The 20,949-nt window shown below is 43.9% G+C and overlaps 1 protein-coding gene across 1 annotated transcript in view; it reads right to left on the bottom strand.

Moving 5' to 3' along the window:
* Positions 1-12,585: 12,585 nt before the first annotated feature.
* The window catches only part of LOC146866113 (glycine N-phenylacetyltransferase-like), a 166,604-nt gene continuing 158,240 nt past the window's right edge, over positions 12,586-20,949 (bottom strand). The window contains exon 6 of the mRNA XM_085633424.1: positions 12,586-14,315. Coding sequence (XP_085489550.1) covers positions 13,898-14,315 — 418 coding nt within the window. The 3' untranslated portion in view covers positions 12,586-13,897. The remainder of the gene's footprint in view (positions 14,316-20,949) is intronic.

The following is a 20,949-nucleotide window of genomic DNA, read 5'->3' on the forward strand; positions in this document are numbered from 1 at the left end:
AAGTAAGGAAGTAGGACAAGAGGGTAGAATTCCCACTCCTGAACTTGTTGCTGTGTCCTGCTGAGCAGGCGTGTAAAGTTGTTGTCTCCTCCCGGAAGATAATCCACCAGGAGATAAACATGGTGATGAATGGCTCAATGCCAGATTCTCTGCACTAGAGCCAATAGCAAAGGGGAATGGCTGTCCCCTTGCTGTAGGCAGAACATGGCGGTCATAATGTTGGTCCGTACAAAGACCCCCCTGCCTAGAATCTGTTGAAGAAAAGCTTTGAGAACCAGATGAATGGCTCACAGTTATAAGTGGTTGATGTGGAGATCACTTTGAGGTGGCTACAGGCCTTAAACTATCACGTTGTTGAGGTGTGGCCCCCAACCAACTACAGATGTGCCCATGGTGATGGCCACATGTGGAACTGGGTCTGCAAAGGGCCAGCCCTGCAGCAGATTGTTGCAGTTCCACCACTGCAGAGAACGAAGGGTGCTGGTCATTACCAATACTAAATCCTCCAACTTACCCCCCTTGTGACCACTGGCTTGAGAGGCCTTACTGAAAGTGGGTGCGTATGTAGTCTGATATTGGGCACTATGACAATGCACGAAGCCATGATACCCAGGAGACGCATTGTTGTGCGAACTGGGCGTGGACAGAGTAGCTGAAAAAGAGGAAGAAGCTGATGGAATGCTTGCACCCTTTAGTGGCTGGGGAAGGTCTTGCCCACTACAGAGTTGAGTACTGACCATAGGAAGAGTTGTATCTGAAGTGGCTCCAACTGCAACTTGGAGGCATTGACTGAACCCTAGGCTTTGTAGCAGGGGATCACAGTCTGTGAATGGTTTAAGCACTCCTAACTGCTTGAGCTCTTGATCAGCCAGTCATCAAGGTAGGGGAAGACGTGAGTTTGTTCCCTTCTGAGGTGTGAGGCTACCACCGCTAAACACTTGGTAAAGACCCTTGTGGTATTGGTGATGCCGAAGGGTAGGACCTTGAACTTGTAGTGAAACAAATGTAGTGCAGATGATCTGGATAGATCAGGATGTAAAAAGCAGGCATCCTTCAGGTAGTGTGGTCATGAAGTCAAGTTGCTGCAGAAGGGGGATAACATCCTATAGGGAGACCATGTGGAAGTGTACTGACAGTATGTAGCTGTTGAGAGGACAGAGGTCGAGGATGGGTCTGAGGTATCCATTTTTCCTGGGAATGATGAAGTATCGAGATTGTCACCTTTGCCATGGTGCTGTTGGGAAACTGGCTCTATGGCTTCTTTGAGTAGGACCGCCTGCACACCTTCTTGCAGCAGCGTAAGATTTTCTGGGCTGAGGGTGTGGGTGAGGAGTGGAATATTTGGTGGGGTTGTAATGGGCTCTATGCAGTAGCCTTGCTCAATGATGGATAGGACCCACTAGTCTGTGGCGATATCTTCCCAGCGGGAAAAGAACCATTGAAGACCTCCCTGACAGGTTTTGTTAGAGTGTACAAGCTAAGTACATTTTTAGAGGTGGTGGCTTCTTTACTAGAGGTGCCGAATGCTTCTTCCTCTTCAGCACTGAGGGGACCCATCTTGTCAAAATTGTCCGGTGTTCCAAAAAGAATTGCACTATTCTGGCATGGACCCACTGCCGGTCTTGGCGCTGGTGCAGTCTTTTTGCTGCAGAACGGCGAGCAAAAGTCTCAGCAGCTCTCGTCATGCTCTGACAAGAAGTGAAGATTGCATATGGCGTGGAGTTTGGCCCAGGGGGTATTTAGAGTGAGATTCTGGCATGTCTTAAAAGGCGTCCGTTCCAATATCTCTTCAAAGGGCTGGCTGGAGCACGTGGCAGCCCGGGGTGTCACAAAGGCCAAGAGGCCATATCAGTCGAGGACGATGGGCTGGAGAAATGAAATCGACACAAACAGCGAAGAAACGCTTAGTAGAAGTCTTTTCGTGACAAGGTTGGAGGCAACTGACTCCGAGGCCACGACGGGAACGGACAAACTCGTCGGGTCCAGGAGCGCAATGAATCACCCCAAAATTCGATGGCAGAGAAAAACAATTAACAAGCATTGAAAATGCAATAGGTCTCGCCTTTCATTAAGTTAACGCCATTTGCTTTGCTATACAATACCATTAGCAAAGCACATTGCTTTAACTTAATCAAAGGCGAGACCTATTGCATTTTCAATGCTTGTATACAGAATGTCTTTGGGGATTACCTCAAGGTTGTGTGCCTCAGTTAAATAATAATTTACCATGGCCGCCCACCGCTCAGGTCGGTATAGATTATTAAATGTCCTATAACAAGCAAAACAAGCATTGGCATAACCAATAGGTCTCGTCTTTGGGACCTTATAAGTGTTTAGCCATGCAATAGTTGCATAACTAAATACTTATAAGGTCCCAAAAGCGAGACCTATTGGCTATGCAAAGCGGCTGTACGGCCGCGAAAGTGAAAGTGATCGCAATCGCGATCACGATCAAACATCAAAGCGGCCGTGCGGCCGCGAAAGTGAGAGTAATCGCGGTAAACCGCGGCGCGCGCGCCCGCGCACATGCACTGTAACTCTAGGCTAGCTTGGTAGCACTTTTTGGAGCCCTCTCAATAAGTCTCGCCAGACCAGCGCATGCGCTGGGTCAGGCGAGACCTAAAAAATAGACTCGGATCCCATGCACATGCAAACCAGAGGAGGAGACACCAAGATCTCGTGACTCGAAAAATGTCTTCGAAGATAAACAAGTTGCTATCATCCGAGCCCAACACTAGATGGCAGGAGCGTGCAGAGGATGTGTATCTACAGCCATACATGCTACTAACAGTTTTCTAATGTATATTCCTGGCAAGGCACCTTAAGCTTTACAACTATGGCCTCTTTTTCATCATGTGGGAAAGCAGTACATACTTCCAGTGAATGGCAAATACAAACAACCTTATAGATACAGCAACCTCTTTCTCATTTACTGGCTATGTAGATATACAGATGGCACACGACTCATTCATTCATTTCTGTAATAAACAGATACATTTAATGCAACCCAAAGCCATTTTATATATTTTATTTTTCACGTTTTGTTTTCTTTAACAATTTGTTTAGATGTATTCACCTACCTGTATTCTGATTATCTTTTCCGGTTATCATGATAGGGTTTTGATTGCCCTTTTTTTTTTTTTTTTTTTTTTTACAAATAAGGAGTAGCCAACTGGGAAAGAAGGGAAGTGCATGACTAGGTCTCTGTGAGCACCATCTTATAAGTGGCATCAATAAACAAGTGATCTATAGACCAAAGCAGTCTCATTTGTACACTGCAGTTGTTATATTTTTTTACCTTGCCACTCTAACGGGAGACCATTTGTGTTTTATGACATTATGAACGTTTTTATTTTGACCTACAAAATATAGAATTAAAGAATATCAGCTACCACTAAATCATCAAATATATATACATTTATATAGGGAAGAACCTATTTGCTATTATCAACATCACATATGCAGGCCTTGATGATATATTGATTAGAGGTAGTCTATATTCTGGATTCAATATTTGTATGTGTTGAAATAAAAAACACGTTACTTTGTCATATAAATAAAACATACTTTTCATAAACTAACTCTTGTTCTGGCCACATGCTCCAGTCCATTAGCACATTACTTCTAGTATCTTTTTTGAAGCAAATCATTTTGTACACCTTGGTGAAAAATAATATGGTAGTTCAGGTGTCTCCCGGCTCATGAAACAACACCCCACTGAGGCAAAGCTTTGTGCTTATAATATTTTGCAAAGTGAACATCAGGCTTGGTATAAACCACATATCTTTACTGATTGGGCCAAAACAAAATGGTATGAGCATTGAGACTATGTGAACAAATGATAACAATTATCATTGCGAGGTACTGAGAAGGCTTTTAGGCTCTTCCTTGAAGGCGCACAGATGATGGTGTGTGTGTGTCTAGCATATGTAGCCGTGTGTGCCACTTTCATCTCTGAGTCACCTTTTCATCTTTAGGGATCTATATGTGAACTGCTGCTTTGACATTCGAGAAGGTTGGCAAACCCTCAAGATTAGGCACCACATTGAGCTGGAATTTCAAAGACTCTACATTTGGCATGATCTTAGATCAACAGGGCCATCCTGCATGCCTTATGAGCACTGCACAGATGAGCTGATTGGTGGTGCTGCTGTGTCAAACCAAGATCCTGCTTGACATTTTGCATGGACACTGGTCTTTCCCTCAAGTCCAGTAAACTAGTTCAGTATGCCAGCATCCGGGTGTTTAAAGGTTTATCATGTGTTAGTGTAAAACAACGGAAGTCTCCCTGCTTGAGCAGAGGAGCTTGGCATATGCTCAGCCACTTTAAAGAACCATCATTCAGCTACAGATGCTCCTCTCCCTGTATCAGAGCTGGTGTCTAATGTCTCTAGCTCAAGGGGTGGGGGATATACTCAGAAAAAAATCACATTTCATTGCATGTCCCTCAATACACGTGAAGTTTACACGTCAGGCCTTTTAGCACAGCATCATTGTATCAGTCGTAGGGTAGTACTCCTAAATCCCTTATGAAGCCTCTGGAAGAAGATACCTGAGAAATGTACAGCTCAGTGATGGGACGAGTGTGAACCTCATCAACTTCATCAGTATAAATGGCTCCTAAATCCTAGGAGGCATCAAAGTGCTTTGTAAATAAAGAAGACAGCTGTGGAAGATTACTCAAAAAGACTAGACTTTAAAGTTTTTCAAGCTGTAAGCACGGAACAGACTGTCTCAGTCCTTCAGGCAGAAAATTCAAAAGACTGCTTACCGAAATAGAGGAGGACCTACCCTGGTCCAGCAGATGCTTCCCAGCCTATCTAAGCAATCTTTTTGGGCAATGAACAGTAACGTGTTGCTTCACACATGTAGGAAACTGGCTCTATATATACTACACCAAAATGAGGTATAATGTGTATGGAGTCCAGGTGACCCCAGAGGTAGGCAGAGGTTAAAGTTAAGATAGAACCTTACTCTCTATTTGTGGTAGAGTGGTCGAGCAGTAAGGCTGTATCAGAGGACAGTGTTAAGCATTTGATGTACACACTCAGTCAGCAAATAAATTCACACACTCAATAACTGAACTCTAGGCCAATTGTGTTTGTATAAAAATATATACTGTTGTTTTATTTTATGTTATGTTATTATTACTTCTAGAGCGCACGATTACCATAAGGTGTCCTGGCGCTGAGCACTGATAACCTAAGATAACAGAGAGCGAGAACTGGGAGAAGAACCATGTCTTAAGATTTTTCTTTAAAAAAAGTAAAATCAGAGGCATTTCTCAACATGAGGGGAGTTCATTCCAGATTTTAGAGGCACTGTGTATAAAGCTTCTACCTCCCCAGTTTACTTTTTTAAAATAGGGAGTTTTCACTAAAATGGCACCAGTGGACCTAAGCGTTCTGCTAGGGATATAGCAAGAGAACTTGTTTTTAAGAAACTCAGGACCTATTCCGTTCAAGGCCCTAAAAACAATACACAATGCCTTAAAGCGAGATCTCAAATGAATTGGGAGCCAATGCAATTTCTTTAATTCTCCTCTGACTGAGACATTCCTGGAAGTCCCAGTCAACAGTCTAGCTGCTGAATTCTGAATGACCTGCAGCCTGTTCTGATGTTGAACTTGCATATTGAGGGATAGACTATTACAGGGGTCTCCAACCTTTTGTGTAGGGAGAGCTACTTCTGGTCAGTGAAAATCGTCGTGAGCTACTAAACCCCAAGCAACTCACGCATTTTTCCGAGAGATCCCCCACGCCCAGTTTCATAGACTTTAAGCCTAATTTCTTCGGAGCTCATAACGTTGCAGATCCCGAGGAGGTGGTCTAAATTTTTTGTCCATATCCGGATAGGGAGTGGCTCCTATGTACAGGAAAAGTTTTTAAGGACTTTCTTATGCCCTTGCCACCCCTTAGGCATGACCACAGACATGGGTTTTGGTGCTTAATTTGAGCCGCTGACTTCTGGTGCTTGGCACTGTATCTTTATTGTCAAAACGTGCACTTATGTCAGTCTGCCACATGGTGGTGGTGGTGTTTGTCTCTAATTTAGAGATGAGCACAGCAACAGTTGTTTAATAGTTCAATGTATATAAAAAATTACCAAAACCTGCTGCCTAAGTCATTCTTATATCTTTGGGTGCTTGGAATAGTCTGAATTGTTACACTTGTAGGAGCGTGATGGCAAGTAGTTGTGTTGGTTCTGGCATCACTGGCAGGGGCAATTTGTGGTGCAAGCTGCAGTGGCCTCCTAACTTTTTTTTTTACAGGTTTAGCAATAAAACTAGGGGCAGTATCCAGAGTGGACCCACGCAGCCCCACTCTCCATCAGAGAGACATTTCACCAGGCCTTTGGTCTAGGCCAGGGCACAAATGAGGGTGGGTGTAGTTATCCACTGTGCCTAATTTTGTGTAGTATAGTAGACCCTCAGAAGCCTGCTGATGGGGTGATATGGGAAGCTTATGCACTCTGACTAAGCGCCAGGTCAGACTGCAACACACTCAGGGTGTTGTGGAAGGTATTGTAGCAGTTTCACACTAACAAAGTGTGCCCACATGCAGCATCCTTGGGGGGGGGGTTACACTGTAATACGGACCTCCAGGAAGGTATGTGGCAAAGGTAAGCCACCATTCATGCAATGCTTTACAAAGTATTAATAGTCATTAAAGTGCAGCTCGTTCTGTTACTTGGAAACACTCAACAAACCCTTCTTTAACCCCACTTTGTGCGCCCCCTTCTTGTGTGTGCCCAGTACAGACCGGACTGGGGTCTCCCTGCTCTAGCCTAGTGTGTCTAGTAATCCTTTGAGGTAGTCAAGGCGCTGGGGAGATTTTAGCAATGAAGCACAGCATCTGTGTTTCATGACAGGTAGTGCCAGGCCTCCCTCTGAAGTAGGGACCCCCCCAGCAAGGTTGGAGTCATATGCAATACATGTGATGTAGCCTGAAACTCTGTGTTGGATTCCAAAAGTCACCCTCAAGGTCACGTTAACTGTGGCTCACCTTCTTCGTAATGCACTGATAGTGTGTTCCCAAAAGCCCACCAAGGGCCAGGGCCTGCTTCCCAGGATGCTCGGTAACACTGCCCCAGCACCTGGATGGGCACTGTGACCTCTCAGCTCCACACCTGGCACAAAAAACGGGGTAGCGCTCACATGCACATGAACGGGTGCGGTTAGGTATGGTTGCCAAATGGATGGGTGTCACGGTTCTATTCTCGTATCATGTCTGGGCCTTTCAACAAAGTTAACATTTGCACATATGGAGGTAGTGAGGCATCCCATGCTCCCGTCCCGTCTGTCAGCTGGAAAAGTTAATGGGCTGAAGGAGCAGAAATAAAGAGAGGTTTGCCATGCTTTTGGGACAGTGGTTTCTGGGGCTCCGCATTGGCACAGCACTTATGAGAGGTGCCATATGGTGGCACTGTTTGTGAAATTTAGACATAACCAAAAGAACACTTGTTTATTAATTCAATATACATTAAAACTCATCACCACTATATTTATATTCCTTGGCTTAATTACTACTAATTACTAAAGTACTCTTCTTTTTGCGTGCCCTACTCAAGTACGTCTATAAATATTTACATACCTATCTAGTTCATTTACTTCTTTACTGGGCATATTTGGAACATCACCGCAGCACAAATATTGTTTTCTTTAAAAATGACCTTGTTTTGTAACGTGCCGAGTCGCACAAAGATGTTCAAGGGCATTACAAATGAATACAAAGAGAAGTGGAAAGTGAGGAGAATGGGGCCATCACATTAAAAAACGGGTTTCTCTGAAAAAACGGCAGCAGCTGGAAATAAGGAGGTGTTGTGCTTTTTGCCTCGCAGTTCATCTACAGTGGAAATAAAGACTTTTCTCAGCTTCTGTAAGACAACATGGAGTGTCGGGTGTGCTCCCATGGCTTACCTCTGCTCTGCTGAAAAGGGCAGATGGCGTGGGTACCGGCAGTTCTATACTGCTTGCCTTGCTCGACCTGCAAACCAGCTGCTCTGCACAGCCACGCCTGATGGCACCCTTCGCACTCGTAACTCACTCAATGCGCGCGGTGCCAGTGAGGAAAAGGCAGGGGGCGCATAGACAGTCACGCTGATCTGCACGTAGGAAGGGGAGAAACGTCATCCTCTTCGGCCTGGCCCGCCCCGCCCCAGCTAAGCTCAAAGCCAATCTGAGCAGCTGGTTTGGGAGAGGGCGGGCAACAGAGCCTGAAAACAAACTAAACAGCCCAAACAACACTAAAGGGCTACTAAATTGACCAGCAAGCATCACGAGCTACTCACAGGGTCTCCGCGAGCTACCGGTAGCTCGCGATCGACCGGTTGGAGACCCATGGACTATTACAATAGTCAAGCCATGACAATATTAATGCAGTCACCACCGTTCTCAGACTCCCCTCAGATAGGAAAAACCTAATTTTCCTAATCATTCTGAGAACCATTGAGCATCCAGACGTCACCTTGCTCACCTGGTCCCCCATAGTAAGTTTGTCATCTATCACCATACCCAAGTTTTTGGTTTTCCTGGAAGGTGTAGGACAGAGACCAAGATTGTCAGGCCACCAATCTGGTGTCCACATCCGAGGATTGTTACCAAATCTCACCACCTCAGTTTTAGCTGAGTTCAATTTGAGGCAGTTGGCCGACATCCAAGTAGAGATGGCTCCCATGCAGTCATGAAAACGTGCACCAGTTTCCTTTCGGCTCCCTCCATCACCGACAACACAATTTGTGTGTCGTCAGCGTGGGAGGTGAGCTGGAACCCAAAGGATCTAATAATGCCAGCCAGGGGTGCCACATAGATGTTAAAAAGTGTGGGGCTAAGAGCTGAGCCCTGCGGCACCCCACATGGCAAAGAAAAGGGTTCAGAGGTGTTACCATCTAATTCAATTGTTTGTGACCTGTCCGTCAAAAAGGAGTTTAACAGTTTCCAGGCCCGACCACATATCCCGATCTCAGATAACCGATTAAGTAGTACCTTATGGTGAACGGTATCGAAGGCCGCGGAAAGGTCTAATAGGATCAACATCGCATTACCTCCCTTATCCACAGCCTCTCTGATTTCCTCAGTGGATTTAAGAAGCGCCAGCTCAGTTCTATGAAAAGCTCTGAAACCGTATTGTGAGGAATCCAGAGAGTTATTAAGGTGGAGAAAGTCACTAAGTTGCCTATTTATTGCTTTTTCTAATAGTTTAGCTGGCAAAGGAAGTCTAGAGATAGGACGGTAATTAATTGGGTCCTTGGGATCCAAGGACTGTTTTTTCAGTAATGGGAGTACTGAGGCTTTTTTCCATAGGTTTGGAAAGATTCCAGATGAAAATATATCATTAAACAAAGGTGTCAGAACCCTGCAAACAATATCAGCGATCTGCTTGATGATCCATACTGGACAGGGATCACTCGGAGCACCAGATTTTATACTGTTCAGCAGTTTCACGGTGTCATCCATTTCCAGAGGGGAAAAATAATCCAATGTCATGACAGGGGTATGTGGATTTTCCAATTTCTTTAAATTCAAATCAGTCTGATTTTTGTCGATCAGTCCCGACAAAGAAAAAAAAATAGTTTTAACTTTTGACTTGAAAAACGCCCCGACTACATTACAGAAATCTGGAGCAGCATGATCTTTTTGCGTCCTGGGACTGGACAGTTTGATAACTGTTTTAAACAATTCCTTAGAATCAGATTTTGCCTTGGTTATTTGTAAGGAAAAATATTCTTTCTTAGCTAACATGAGGGATTGCTTGTAATTGGAGATAGTTAATTTAAACTCTATTTTGTCTGCCGCGGCATAGTTTTTACGCCATTTCCTTTCGGCATATTTACATAATAATTTTTTTTCCTTGAGCTCTCCTGAATACCAAGGTGCGGTAGGGGAGGTCCGTTTCGGTATCCATTTTTTAGAGGGTGCTAAGTTTTGACATGCATTAACTAGCCATCTTTTATACAGAGTTGTTGCCTCTTCAATGTCCTGCGAGGATGTGTACATTGAGTCTATAAGACTTTTAGAACCAAGCAAGCCTGGCACAGGTAAGCATTTAAATACTTTATAGTAATAAGTTGCTGAATGTAGAACAGTTTGAAAATGCAATAGGAATTGTACTTTGTTTGATTTATAGGGGATGCAGTAGGTTGCAATACTTAGCAAATACAGTACAATGAAATGAATAGGCTTTTTCAGTAAATTAAAAGTAAGTTACTTTTCACGTTACTTTTCTAACTCAGTGCTGGATACCTAGATTCAGCACTGGGACATTTCCTGCAAACAGGTAACTAAATGCATTTTGGTTATTCGTGCGATTTTTAAAGAAAATTTTTAAATTGCCAAACTCCACACTTGTAAACATTTTGGGAGAAAATTGTCAATGTTCTCCTATGGAGGAAAAACAGGTTAGCGGTTCAAAGGTAAGTTATCGACTGTGGGAGTTAAGGTTCTGGGGTTAGACTCAAGGGTCCCCCAGGGTCAGTGATGCACTCTTGTTACACCCTCAGCAGCACTAGGGCGGCTGGGTGCAGAGTGTTGAGGTCCAATGTTATCCTACAGAGGATAGGGGTTCTCCGGTTGGTGGCTGCTAGCAAGCAGGCCACACGGCTGTGGGAGCAAAGCTCCTAGGGTTTAGCTCAGGGCAGTTGGGGTTGCAGGTCAGCACAAAAGGTGCACCCTCAGCGGCACTGGGGCGGCCTGGTGCAGAGTGCTGTTTTGGCCCGGGCGCCCTGTTGTTTGCTAAGGAGAGACTCCGGCCGAAAGAAACACTGCAGGCTCGGGGATGAAGATCTTCTGTGTGCGACTACCACATTGAGGGGTAAGTTGGGATGTCTTGGGTTGGCTAGGCACCTTTGGTTGGGGCACACAGGGCCATGGGGCGTCGAGTGCAGGGGTGCCTTTAGGCGTCGGAAAGTCTTACCCGCTCTTGGTCGCGGTAGAGGGGATCCTCTGGACTGAGGCTGCAGGCATCGGCTGGGGTCTTGAGGCTGGTCTGGAATCTCTGGATCTTGGGTCACAATCGCCGGTTGACCTCCTCGTCGTGTTTTTTCACTCGAGCTTGGGCCGGGTTCGGCGGGTGCAGAGTGGGCTGGATTCGCTGTGTCTGGCCAGAGGTTGCAGTTGAACAAATCCGGTGTTCACAGGAGAAGCAGTCTTTGGAAGTGAAGGCAGGCAGGTCCTTCTGGGTTTTTGAGGTTGCTGGCTGCAGGACACACCAGGATTTCGCAGGATCAGGTTTCGAGGGGAGACAGGACGGTAGGGCTGGGGCCAAGTCAGTGGGCGTCGTCCTCTTGTTAGCTCTGCACGGCTCTTCGGTCCTTCTTATCTTCTTTCTTGTTGTTTCTGGATCTGAGGAAGCAAGATTCAGGGTGCCCCTAAATACTAGATTAAGGGGTGTTACAGGTAGGTAAAAGACAGGGACCAAGGGTCCATTTCCTGGGGTGGGAAGACCCCCTATTATGCCACCCTCCAGTGGGAGGGGGGCAAGTGCCTGTCCCTGGTTGGGTGAGTCCCCCCATCTTCAAGATGGCGTGGACTGAGAGTTGTGCTTCACCTCGCCTCCCCCACCTGAGGGGTGGAATGGCAGAGGTGGGGACACCTCTCTTCCTCACTTGTTTTTCCCACCGGCTCTCCCGCCCAAAGTGGGGGTCAGAACCGGTGGGGACCAGTTGCTGAAAGCAGCAAGTGGATTGGGGAAGCTCACAAAGGCAGCAAGCCTTTGAAGCTTCTCCTTTGTGAACCCTGCCCATCCTGGGGGAGGAGGCTTGGCACCTCGTCCCAGGATGTGCATTGTTTCAAGCCCCAGAGAGCAGCATGCTCTCGACCCAGGGGTCCAGAAACATGTCTGGTGGTGGCAGTTGAAAGCAGCCACTCAGCCTGGACACTAGAGGTTGGTTAATTTTCAGGGGGCATCTCGGAGATGCCCTCTGTGTGCATTTTTCATTAAATCCCACACTGGCATCAGTGTGGGTTTAATGTGCTGAGAAGTTTGATACCAAACTTCTCAGTTTTCAGTGTAGCCATTATTGTGCTGTGGAGTTTGTAATGACAAACTCCCAGCACCATATACTCTTAATGGCAGCACTGCACTTACAATTTCTAAGAATGGACTTAAGACACTGTAGGGGTACAGGGCTGCACCTGTACCCTCACCACTGGTATAGTGCACCCAACTAGAGGGGTGACTGATCTATGCCAGGGCAGTGGGTTGTAGGCATGGCACCCAGGAATGTGTGCCATGTCGACTCTTCACTTTGTTCTGCACCAAAACACGCAGCCTGCAAAGGCTGTGTGTGAGTGTAGTGGTACAGGACCTCTAAGGGTGGCACAATAAGTGCTGCAGCCCTTAAAGGCCTTCAATGGTCACATGCCCTGGGTACCTTTGGTACCATTTACCAGGGGCTGACCTGTGGCCAGAGATGCCAATTGGGTTTAGCTTTCTGGAAAGAACACAGGCCCTGGGAACCTGACTGGCAGGGACCCACGGCACACCAAGTAACAATGCATTAGTAGTCTGGCAAAAAGTGGGGGGGTTACTGCAACAAAAACCCACTTTCCTACAACACATTCACGGCAGGTCTATAGAGAAGGAGGAGTAGTAGTAAAAATTGAATTTTATTAAGACAATGTGTCCATATAATCAGTACACATGATTAAAAAAATTGAGTCTCAAAATCATGATAAAAGCTATATATCATTATATAATGCTGAAAAAGAGAAAAAACACTAAATAATGAAGAACAATCACCTTCAAAACTACATTTCTTCTAGCAGGATTTAATAATATTTCCCACGAACATAGATAGCAGATTGTCACATGAGACTCAAAGCAAGCAACCAACCATCAAGCACAGAACCTGTATTGCTCTTTTTCAATACACTCCTAAGATATTTCCTATGCTCATTTAAGAATACAGGACAGAGAAGTAAAAATTAGCTAGCTCTACGGATGCTCGATAGCACAACCACGTTTTAGTCTTCCCAGTAAAGACAAATAATGCAGCTCTGACTTAAAAGGAAGCATTAATTATATGCATCAATAGAATTCTTCTGCGCAACCTAGGGCAAGAGATGAACTATACATCTGTAATTATCAAAGGCCTTTACAACACTGCCTCCCTGTGCTTATCGGAAAAACTCTCTATGACGTCGTCAAGGAGTGTCTCACTTTTGGAGCTTTAAGAGACCTTCTGCCAGACTATGACCATGACAAAACCTCTACCTGTCAAATACATTCAAAAAACCTCTACATGATAACTTCAAACTCCATGCATTTATTAATTAAACTATATATTTTCGCACCTGTGAGATAAACCTCACTTCCCCACAACCATCACATGTTCAATCAAAGTACCTCTCAGAGGTCTCTTTGTCCAGCAGCTGAAGGTTTAAACTTTATTCCGTCTACCATAAGTCCTTCTCCAATGATCAGCATTCTTTCCCACTCTCCAATCGACAAAGGAATGCTTCTCTCCAGTCATTAGAGGCACACACTCTCCAACAAACACCATGACTTCAACAATTAAATGCTTATTTTACAATTTTGTCCCCAGAATCAACCCTAGGTTCTTACATTTTTGGAATGAGTTACCAATTGCTCACATCATATACATTTGTATGGGCCAGACTGTTTTCAAAACTCTACCTTTGACATCAGGGTCCCACCCATTTGTTTGCAATAAATCTATCAACATAAGGAAGATATGATTTTTGAAAAGCCTGAACTCTGATTAAGTCTAAGGAATCTGGCATTTGAGGTTGTTGGATATTTCACAATAAATATTTATGGCACGGTTTCAGAAACGGGTGAGGCATTTGGACGCATAACTCAGGATGCCAGATAAAGTACTTTTGCTACTAATGCAACCCATTTGACAGTCAAGAATAAGAAGGAAGCAACTCACAACTCTAAATCCCACTTTCAAGTGGTTGGCAGGTCCATTGGTACCACCCACAATGGGCAAATGTGAAGCCTGCACTCTCAGTTGGCCCTTTAACCTCCTTGTTATCCTTGGCTATGTGCAAATAAAAGGGCAGGTCTGGCTGTGTCAAGGAGTCCATCAAGGCCATCAGTAGGTGCTTGAACAGTCCGATCCGGCGATATTCCGGGAGAGTGTAACCCATCCTGAGCTCTGCTGACTGGTCCATGAGCCCAAGAGAAGCAGAGTTCCCAGCAACATCAAGAAGACAGGCGCTAGGAAGGAGGCGGATGCAACGTTGGATGTACCGCAGGCTTTTCTCGCTTCCACCAAATCCCCAGCCTTTATTGAGCAGTTCAGCATGAGATGCACATGCCCTGCTGAAGTTAAACACATGTTGCTGGCCACTGTACGGAGAAAGGGTATACAGGGAGATGAGGAGAAAAAAATAATCAGAATTAAACCCTAACATAATTAGATAGTACAAGGGTGTTTCACATTAACATGTAACCGATATGAACATCATTAACGCTACAGGAAAAATTAGAGCAATGAAATGTTAACTCCACTGAAGCAGCTCTGGACGATAATGACTTGTATAGTTCATCTGCTTCAACCTTCCAATGCTTGTCTTTATCTCTGTTTAGTTTAGAAAAACAATCTCACCTCAGTGAATGGAATGGAATTCTGCACTGTGCAGCATAAATGCCCTACAACTCATTACAGACCCAAGACGTATTCAACAGAGTCTTGAACAGATGGTATAAACCTCAGCAGTGTGCTATGATGCTATATTAGTATGTATTCGTAGGGTTCAAAGCCTACAGGTGTAAAAAGAGCACACACGGCCAACAAGATGCAGTGTTCTGAATGTACATTGTGTCCTAGAGCACTATTCTAAATATAGAGACAAAACTTTCCATCAGGCTTAGAGTTGTACAGTTATTACATTACTGTAAGAGACCGGTGTCCATCCACTCAGCCACAAAAAATTCCCAGTGACCTTGTAATAGCCTGTGGTACTGCACCCTTTCCTTAAGATTTAATATAGGAATTCCATTACCCAGTAGCTTAAGGAACGAGCGCGAGTATTCGCAAGCATTCACAAGCATTTTATTTTAGGCTTTTGTAGCCATTGCAAAAAAATAAAAAAATCCACTAATGAAGAAAAAAATGCTCACACTCATTCCTTAAGCCACTGAGTAATGGAATTCAAATATTGGGTCTTAAGGAAAGGGTGCAATGCCACAGACTGTTACTAGGTGTCCCAGGGACAGCATGTGGTACTGCACCCTTTCCTTCATTAGTAGACTCTTTTTTCTTGAAATACTACTGCTGGCATAATTTAAAATGAAAAAAACAACATTAGCATTTGCAACGCCAATAGCTCACATTTTCACTAATGCGACACCTATTGCATTGCAAATCCTTTTTTAGTTATTCTTAGCTATAGCGGTCTGAGGATGGGAGCTTCTTAAAGGTTCGCTTTGCTTGGTTCCATTTCTGTTTTGCCTGCCTGTAGGCATGTGTGAGCTTCTTCCTGCCATTGTATTGGCATTGCTGTTGTTTATTAGCGCCTTCTTCCACTTTATTATATTGTGTATCTAATTTTAAGCAGAACGCCTCTGACCGTTGGACCGGGTCACTATGATTACTCTCGCATTCACATCAAATTTCTTCTGCTCTTATCACAGTCTGGTTTATTGTAAAATCTGTGCATTTTATTTTTCTGTAGTTCACAGTATACAATGAGCCAATGTTTTTGATCCCGAGGGGATGTTTTGAAACTGCTGGACATAATTACACAACTTGAGGGAAATGGTCATTCTCCGTTGTAGCCTCTATTTTGTACTCCTTCAGCAGAGGGAATAGATTAATTGAGACAAAGATATAATCAATAAAGGACTGCAAATTTGATCCTAAGTACATAATGTGCAGTGGAGTATCATCAATTGTTCTACCAATCAAAGCTCTCATACCTGAATATTCCAATTCATTGACTAGATGCTCACCTTTTTTGTCCAGGCATTTCTAATTTAATTGATGATGTGAGGGAATGTCCAATTGTGTATTTTGGGCAAAAAGGAGTCCATCCTCTTCTGGTATATGAATTAAGATCATGTTGAAGTCCCCGTTTAGAAGGATCCCAGGTGTGGGCGTTCATTTAATATAATCTTGTATTAACCTTATCAGGCCTTGAGAAATCTACTCTCTTTGGTGAGTCAGATTTTATCAGGGTGAGCTATTTTTAGGGCCTACTGGCCAAGGCTGGTGAGAGCGCTCCTGACAGGTGTTCCAAAAGTGAATGAGCAGTAAAGATGTCTTTAAATCTTGTTTTTATCATGTCGCATTTGATGGGCGTTAAGAGACAGAGGTCAAATGTCAGCTTATGTCTTCTTATACATTTTTGCTTTTTTTTATCCTGAAGAGTGGTGTTTACAAATAGTTTGTAAGGGAACTGTAGAAATATTTGAAAATATATTTTTTAATAGTTAGCAAAGCACTTTGTTTCAATTTTAAAGTGTTGATGGAAACAAAGATTTTGAGAGGATCAAAACACTTTACTTGGTGATGTGCAAATGATAAATATTTGCTGAAACCTGATTCCTACGCATTATTGTTTGTATGCTATACAGTTTTATCAGTAAAACTTCATGTCAGTGACAAGATTTGTTGCCATTTCAACGGAAAAATGATGCCTCACCACATCATGCACAATGTATTTTATAAAAGTGAGATTTTTTTAAAAACATGAACTGAGAAAAATTCCTGCCCCCCCCCGCCCTGATATCATTGCTATTACTGAACTAAGCAACAAGTCAGGGGTCATGTGTATCTTTAGGTGAACTACATTTTTATTGTACATGGAGAAAAGGTTTAGTCTATTAAATCATACAAATGGGTTCTTCCAGAGGAGACATGCTGAATTCACATATTTGATGGTACTCTTATATGTGATAATTGAAGATAAAGACGAATTGGTGAAATAAAATATTTGCCAGGAATCACACAATTCGAGATCAGTTTATAGGTCAACAGCATTACAGTTCGGTCAAATAGATTATTGAAGTCACTCAACCTGCACATCTAGTAAAATATGTATGATTTTTCGAGGCCTGATTTTTTTTTTTTGCTAAGTCTCTTTTTGAAGGTGAATCCAGGTGGATATATACATTGATAAAAACTAGGGAATAATTGTCTTATTGCTTCCAATTCTTAAACAACAATACTTGAATCCCATGATCTATTTCTGGACACTGTTCAACTTCGACTAGAAGAAAGAGGAAATAAAACACCACCAAACCACCCTTAGGGTCTTCCGTATTTTTGTAACTTAATTGCTGGAAAATCTTGCTTACTATTTTGTTGTTTTATGGTGAGTATGTTGCCTATCGGGACTTGCTACCTAGTTTGTCTAAACTGCATGACTACATTGGATTTTTTGTCACTAAATGGGTGTCTGTATTTCTAGGTACTACTTTTTTCTTGGTTGGTTGTTGCTCGCCTACCCCCCCCCCCCCCCCCCCCCCCAACGATTGGGTAGATGGAAACTATTTTCTATTTCCACTGCCCTGCACAGACATTTAGTATATACGGGAGAATTTAGTTTGCTACTTAATTTAAGGACTTGGTTACCTGTAATGTCTGATTTGCCTTCTGCCATTTTGTTTTGCTGGGGCTAACTCCTACTAGTTTGGCATAGGATCGTAGTTTACTCACGGACTCCTTATTCGTGCCTACGGCTTTGACGTGTTGAGCAGAGATTTCAGGATTAGAGGCTGTGGGCATATCCAGTTCCACCTCAGATTCAATAACATCTTTCTTTTCCTTCTGGTCATTTGATGTAAATGAGGCTTGTGGAAATGATGATATTGAATGTAATTGTATATCATCTAGCAGCATTGTCAAGGTGTTTTAGAAGCGTACTTAGTTTATCAATTATATGGAGCACAAGCACATTTGACAGGTGAAACAGTGAAAGTAGCCTGAGCTAGAATAATTATATTATTCGGGTTTGCCAGTTTCATGTCTATTCCTGATATAAAAGCCGCCACTATATTTTTTTAGATCAACCGGGGCATCTAATTTCTTTGATTCATAATTCAAAGCATCAATCGATGTTTGAAAGGTGGTTAGTAACCGAGACCAGGTATCCTTTGTTGCTTCATTTTGAGTTTGAGATAATGGACTGTGTGGGAATTCAGTGTTTGGCCATTCTTTACATCTTGGGCTCATTGGTTGCTGAGGCCCTAGTGTTTTCATGTAAATTGGCAACCATATAGTCTAATATGGATTTCAAGTAGCAACATCATCTTGTTGATGATCATATATGTTCAATATGAGTTACGATATTGTCGTACGGCCCTCTTTGTGCTAATGGACTGATATATTCATCTGAATTGTAATTAGGGGCATGGTCCAGGCAAAAAATTTGCAAATGAGATGGACCAGCTTCAATCTACTCCCTGGGCTGGTCCGACCTGAATTGATTTGTTTGGAGTCCTTGTCATTAACTCCAAGTTTGAATTGGTATCTGTCCGAGTCATTAAATTAGGTATACGAATGTTCTTGGTCTGTGTACAGTAGAGTCCAATGGTTTTGTTCCTTGTTGACATTGAGGTACTGCTCCTTGTTGTTATGTATATTGTTTGTATTTCTGGGCCAGTTGCTCACTTTTTAAGCTTTTAAAATGCGTTGATGAGCTACATGGGATTTAATTTCTTCCCCCTTATTGAAGCGCAAAATGTTCTACCTGACCTGAGCGATTCTGGATCTGTGTGACAAAGTAACTTTTGTGAGATGTACTCATTTTTCCTATCTTCTGAGTTGCTGTTATTTTGATTCAAAATGTCTTGGTTAGTGATTGGAGTAATGAGAACAGGTAGGCCTTGTAGGTCCTTTGTGCTAGAATATATGACTGCTGGTTGGTTCTTGAGGAATGTGAATCTGTGTGGTTGATCTATACTCCTAGAGAACATCTGAACAAGCGGGGAAATTAAACATCGAGCATCCTGGGCAGTTTTCAAATTGGTGTTCCTTGTAGACAGTTCCTGCCACTGCTTCGTCCTCCTCTAAGTCATTGTCTTTGGGGGGTGGGGGGGGGGTTGGGGTACTAACTGGGTTATTCCTGAGCACACGATTGGCCGTGAGCTGACACCGGGTACTCCTGGCTTGTGGTTACAGAGTCAAAGCAGACTCCAGTGTAAGGGGAGGGGTGTTTAGCTGGTTAGAAAATGAGCTGAGGGGAAGACATCAAGTCTAAAAGACACATCACCAGGGGTCAGTGCTGAGAATGCAGCTTTAGGGATACGTGAGCAAGACTGTAAGGTGCCGTCAGGTATTGAGATTGGAATTGAGGCGACTGCATGGGGGTCCGTCCATTGCCAAACTGCCACAGTCTGCTGAAATTTTCCCCAAGCCTCCTCCTCACCTCATCTGGCTGAGTTAAACAGTGCGCTGTAGTGTGCTTGACAGAGATGAAGACAATCAAATCAGGTGAGACTCACAGTTAGCGTTTAGTGGAATGCATTGCTTTCGAGGACCCCTTTAGGCTCTTGTCCCGCTCTTATCTGCTGTACCGTTGTTACTGTACTACTGCTGGTACTGTGAGGAGCTCTCTCGGCTGCACTTGCAACCACGCTATCCAATTAGTGGCTGCAAGCCATTCTGGTGCCGTCTTCTCCCTGCTGGGCCTCACCCCACCTCCGCTGGTGCACTAGACTGCTCTGACACCACCCTCCGATGGTGGCAGAGTTCTAGGACAATCATAACCGGTCAGGCCCTTGCTGCAGAAGAGCACAAGCACTACCAGCCGCTTCAGCAGCGCACCGCTCCTCTTGACCTCTCTGGTTTTTTCCAGGTTTCAAAAGCATTTCACAAGCCACCCAGTGGACCCATGCTAAACCCAGTGAAATGCACTGGAAAGACACTATAGGCCAGATCCATCCATCATACTGTATGCAAGGACAACATACATGACAGTCTCAATAGCGACTTTGGAATGCACAGAAATGTCCTCGAATCTTTAAAAAATAACTGGGCACATGGGTCATTTGTTGTAACTCCACATAGAGATGCATTCAAAAAAAGCGACCCGTCAAAGCTAGAAAGTCAGAATATTCCACCCAAGCTAGCAACAGTATTTAAAGCAGTATGCAGGAGAATGTTTTCCACTTTAGCTCGAAACACCATCTGTGATGTATCTGAAACTTTGTGGAATATACGTCACAAACTGAATCAGGTTCTGAATTGAGAAAAGCCATGTTGCTCAAAGTACACATCTCAAAAGCCTATGTGGGGTCAGTTCCATTAATCAAATAAACTACATTGGAGCCTTGGGAAACTTTACCTGTGAGGTCAAAACGAGGAAGGATCTCCGTTTTGTCTCTGTTTAACTTTAAGCAGCTTATAGTCGCCATCCAGGAGGTTTTGGGATATGGAGCCTTAATTGGGTGTGAGAGACAATGATTTGTGTTTTGTCTGCGTACAACGCCATGGGAAGCCTAGCGAACAGATGAAATCAGATAAGGGGCGGATGCATGGATTAAAAAGCGCAAGGCTGAGGGAGGAGCCTTGAAGCACTTCACATTTTTGACGGTGAGCCGTGGAGTGGAAAGGGTCCTCGCTGACTTGGAAACTCCTATTATTTAGAAACGGTATTAGCCATTTTAGTGCGCCACCTGTGATTTCGACTGCTTCCAGTCTGCAAAGTAGGGTGGGATAGCAGAACGTATCAATTGCTGCGCTTAAGCCAAGGCGAATAAGCACAACAGATCTGCCTTGGTCAAGGACATTTTTGAGTTCCTCCATGGCCAACAATAGTGCTGTTTCGGTGCTACAGCCTGTTCGAAAACCCGTTTGAGTGAGGTGTAGTATGTTGTTAGATTCCAAGAACTCCAAGAGGTGTCTGTTTATCACCTTTTCTAGGATCTTGCTGTGACCCGGAAGTAGATCTGTAAGCCTTCAATTGTTGATCAGCTCAGGGTCCAGCGTCAATTTCTTTAGTAAGGGACATATAATAGCATGTTTCCATGCATCTGG

This window comes from Triturus cristatus, chromosome 2_1 (assembly GCF_964204655.1).
Source record: "Triturus cristatus chromosome 2_1, aTriCri1.1, whole genome shotgun sequence".
Lineage (NCBI taxonomy): Eukaryota > Metazoa > Chordata > Amphibia > Caudata > Salamandridae > Triturus > Triturus cristatus.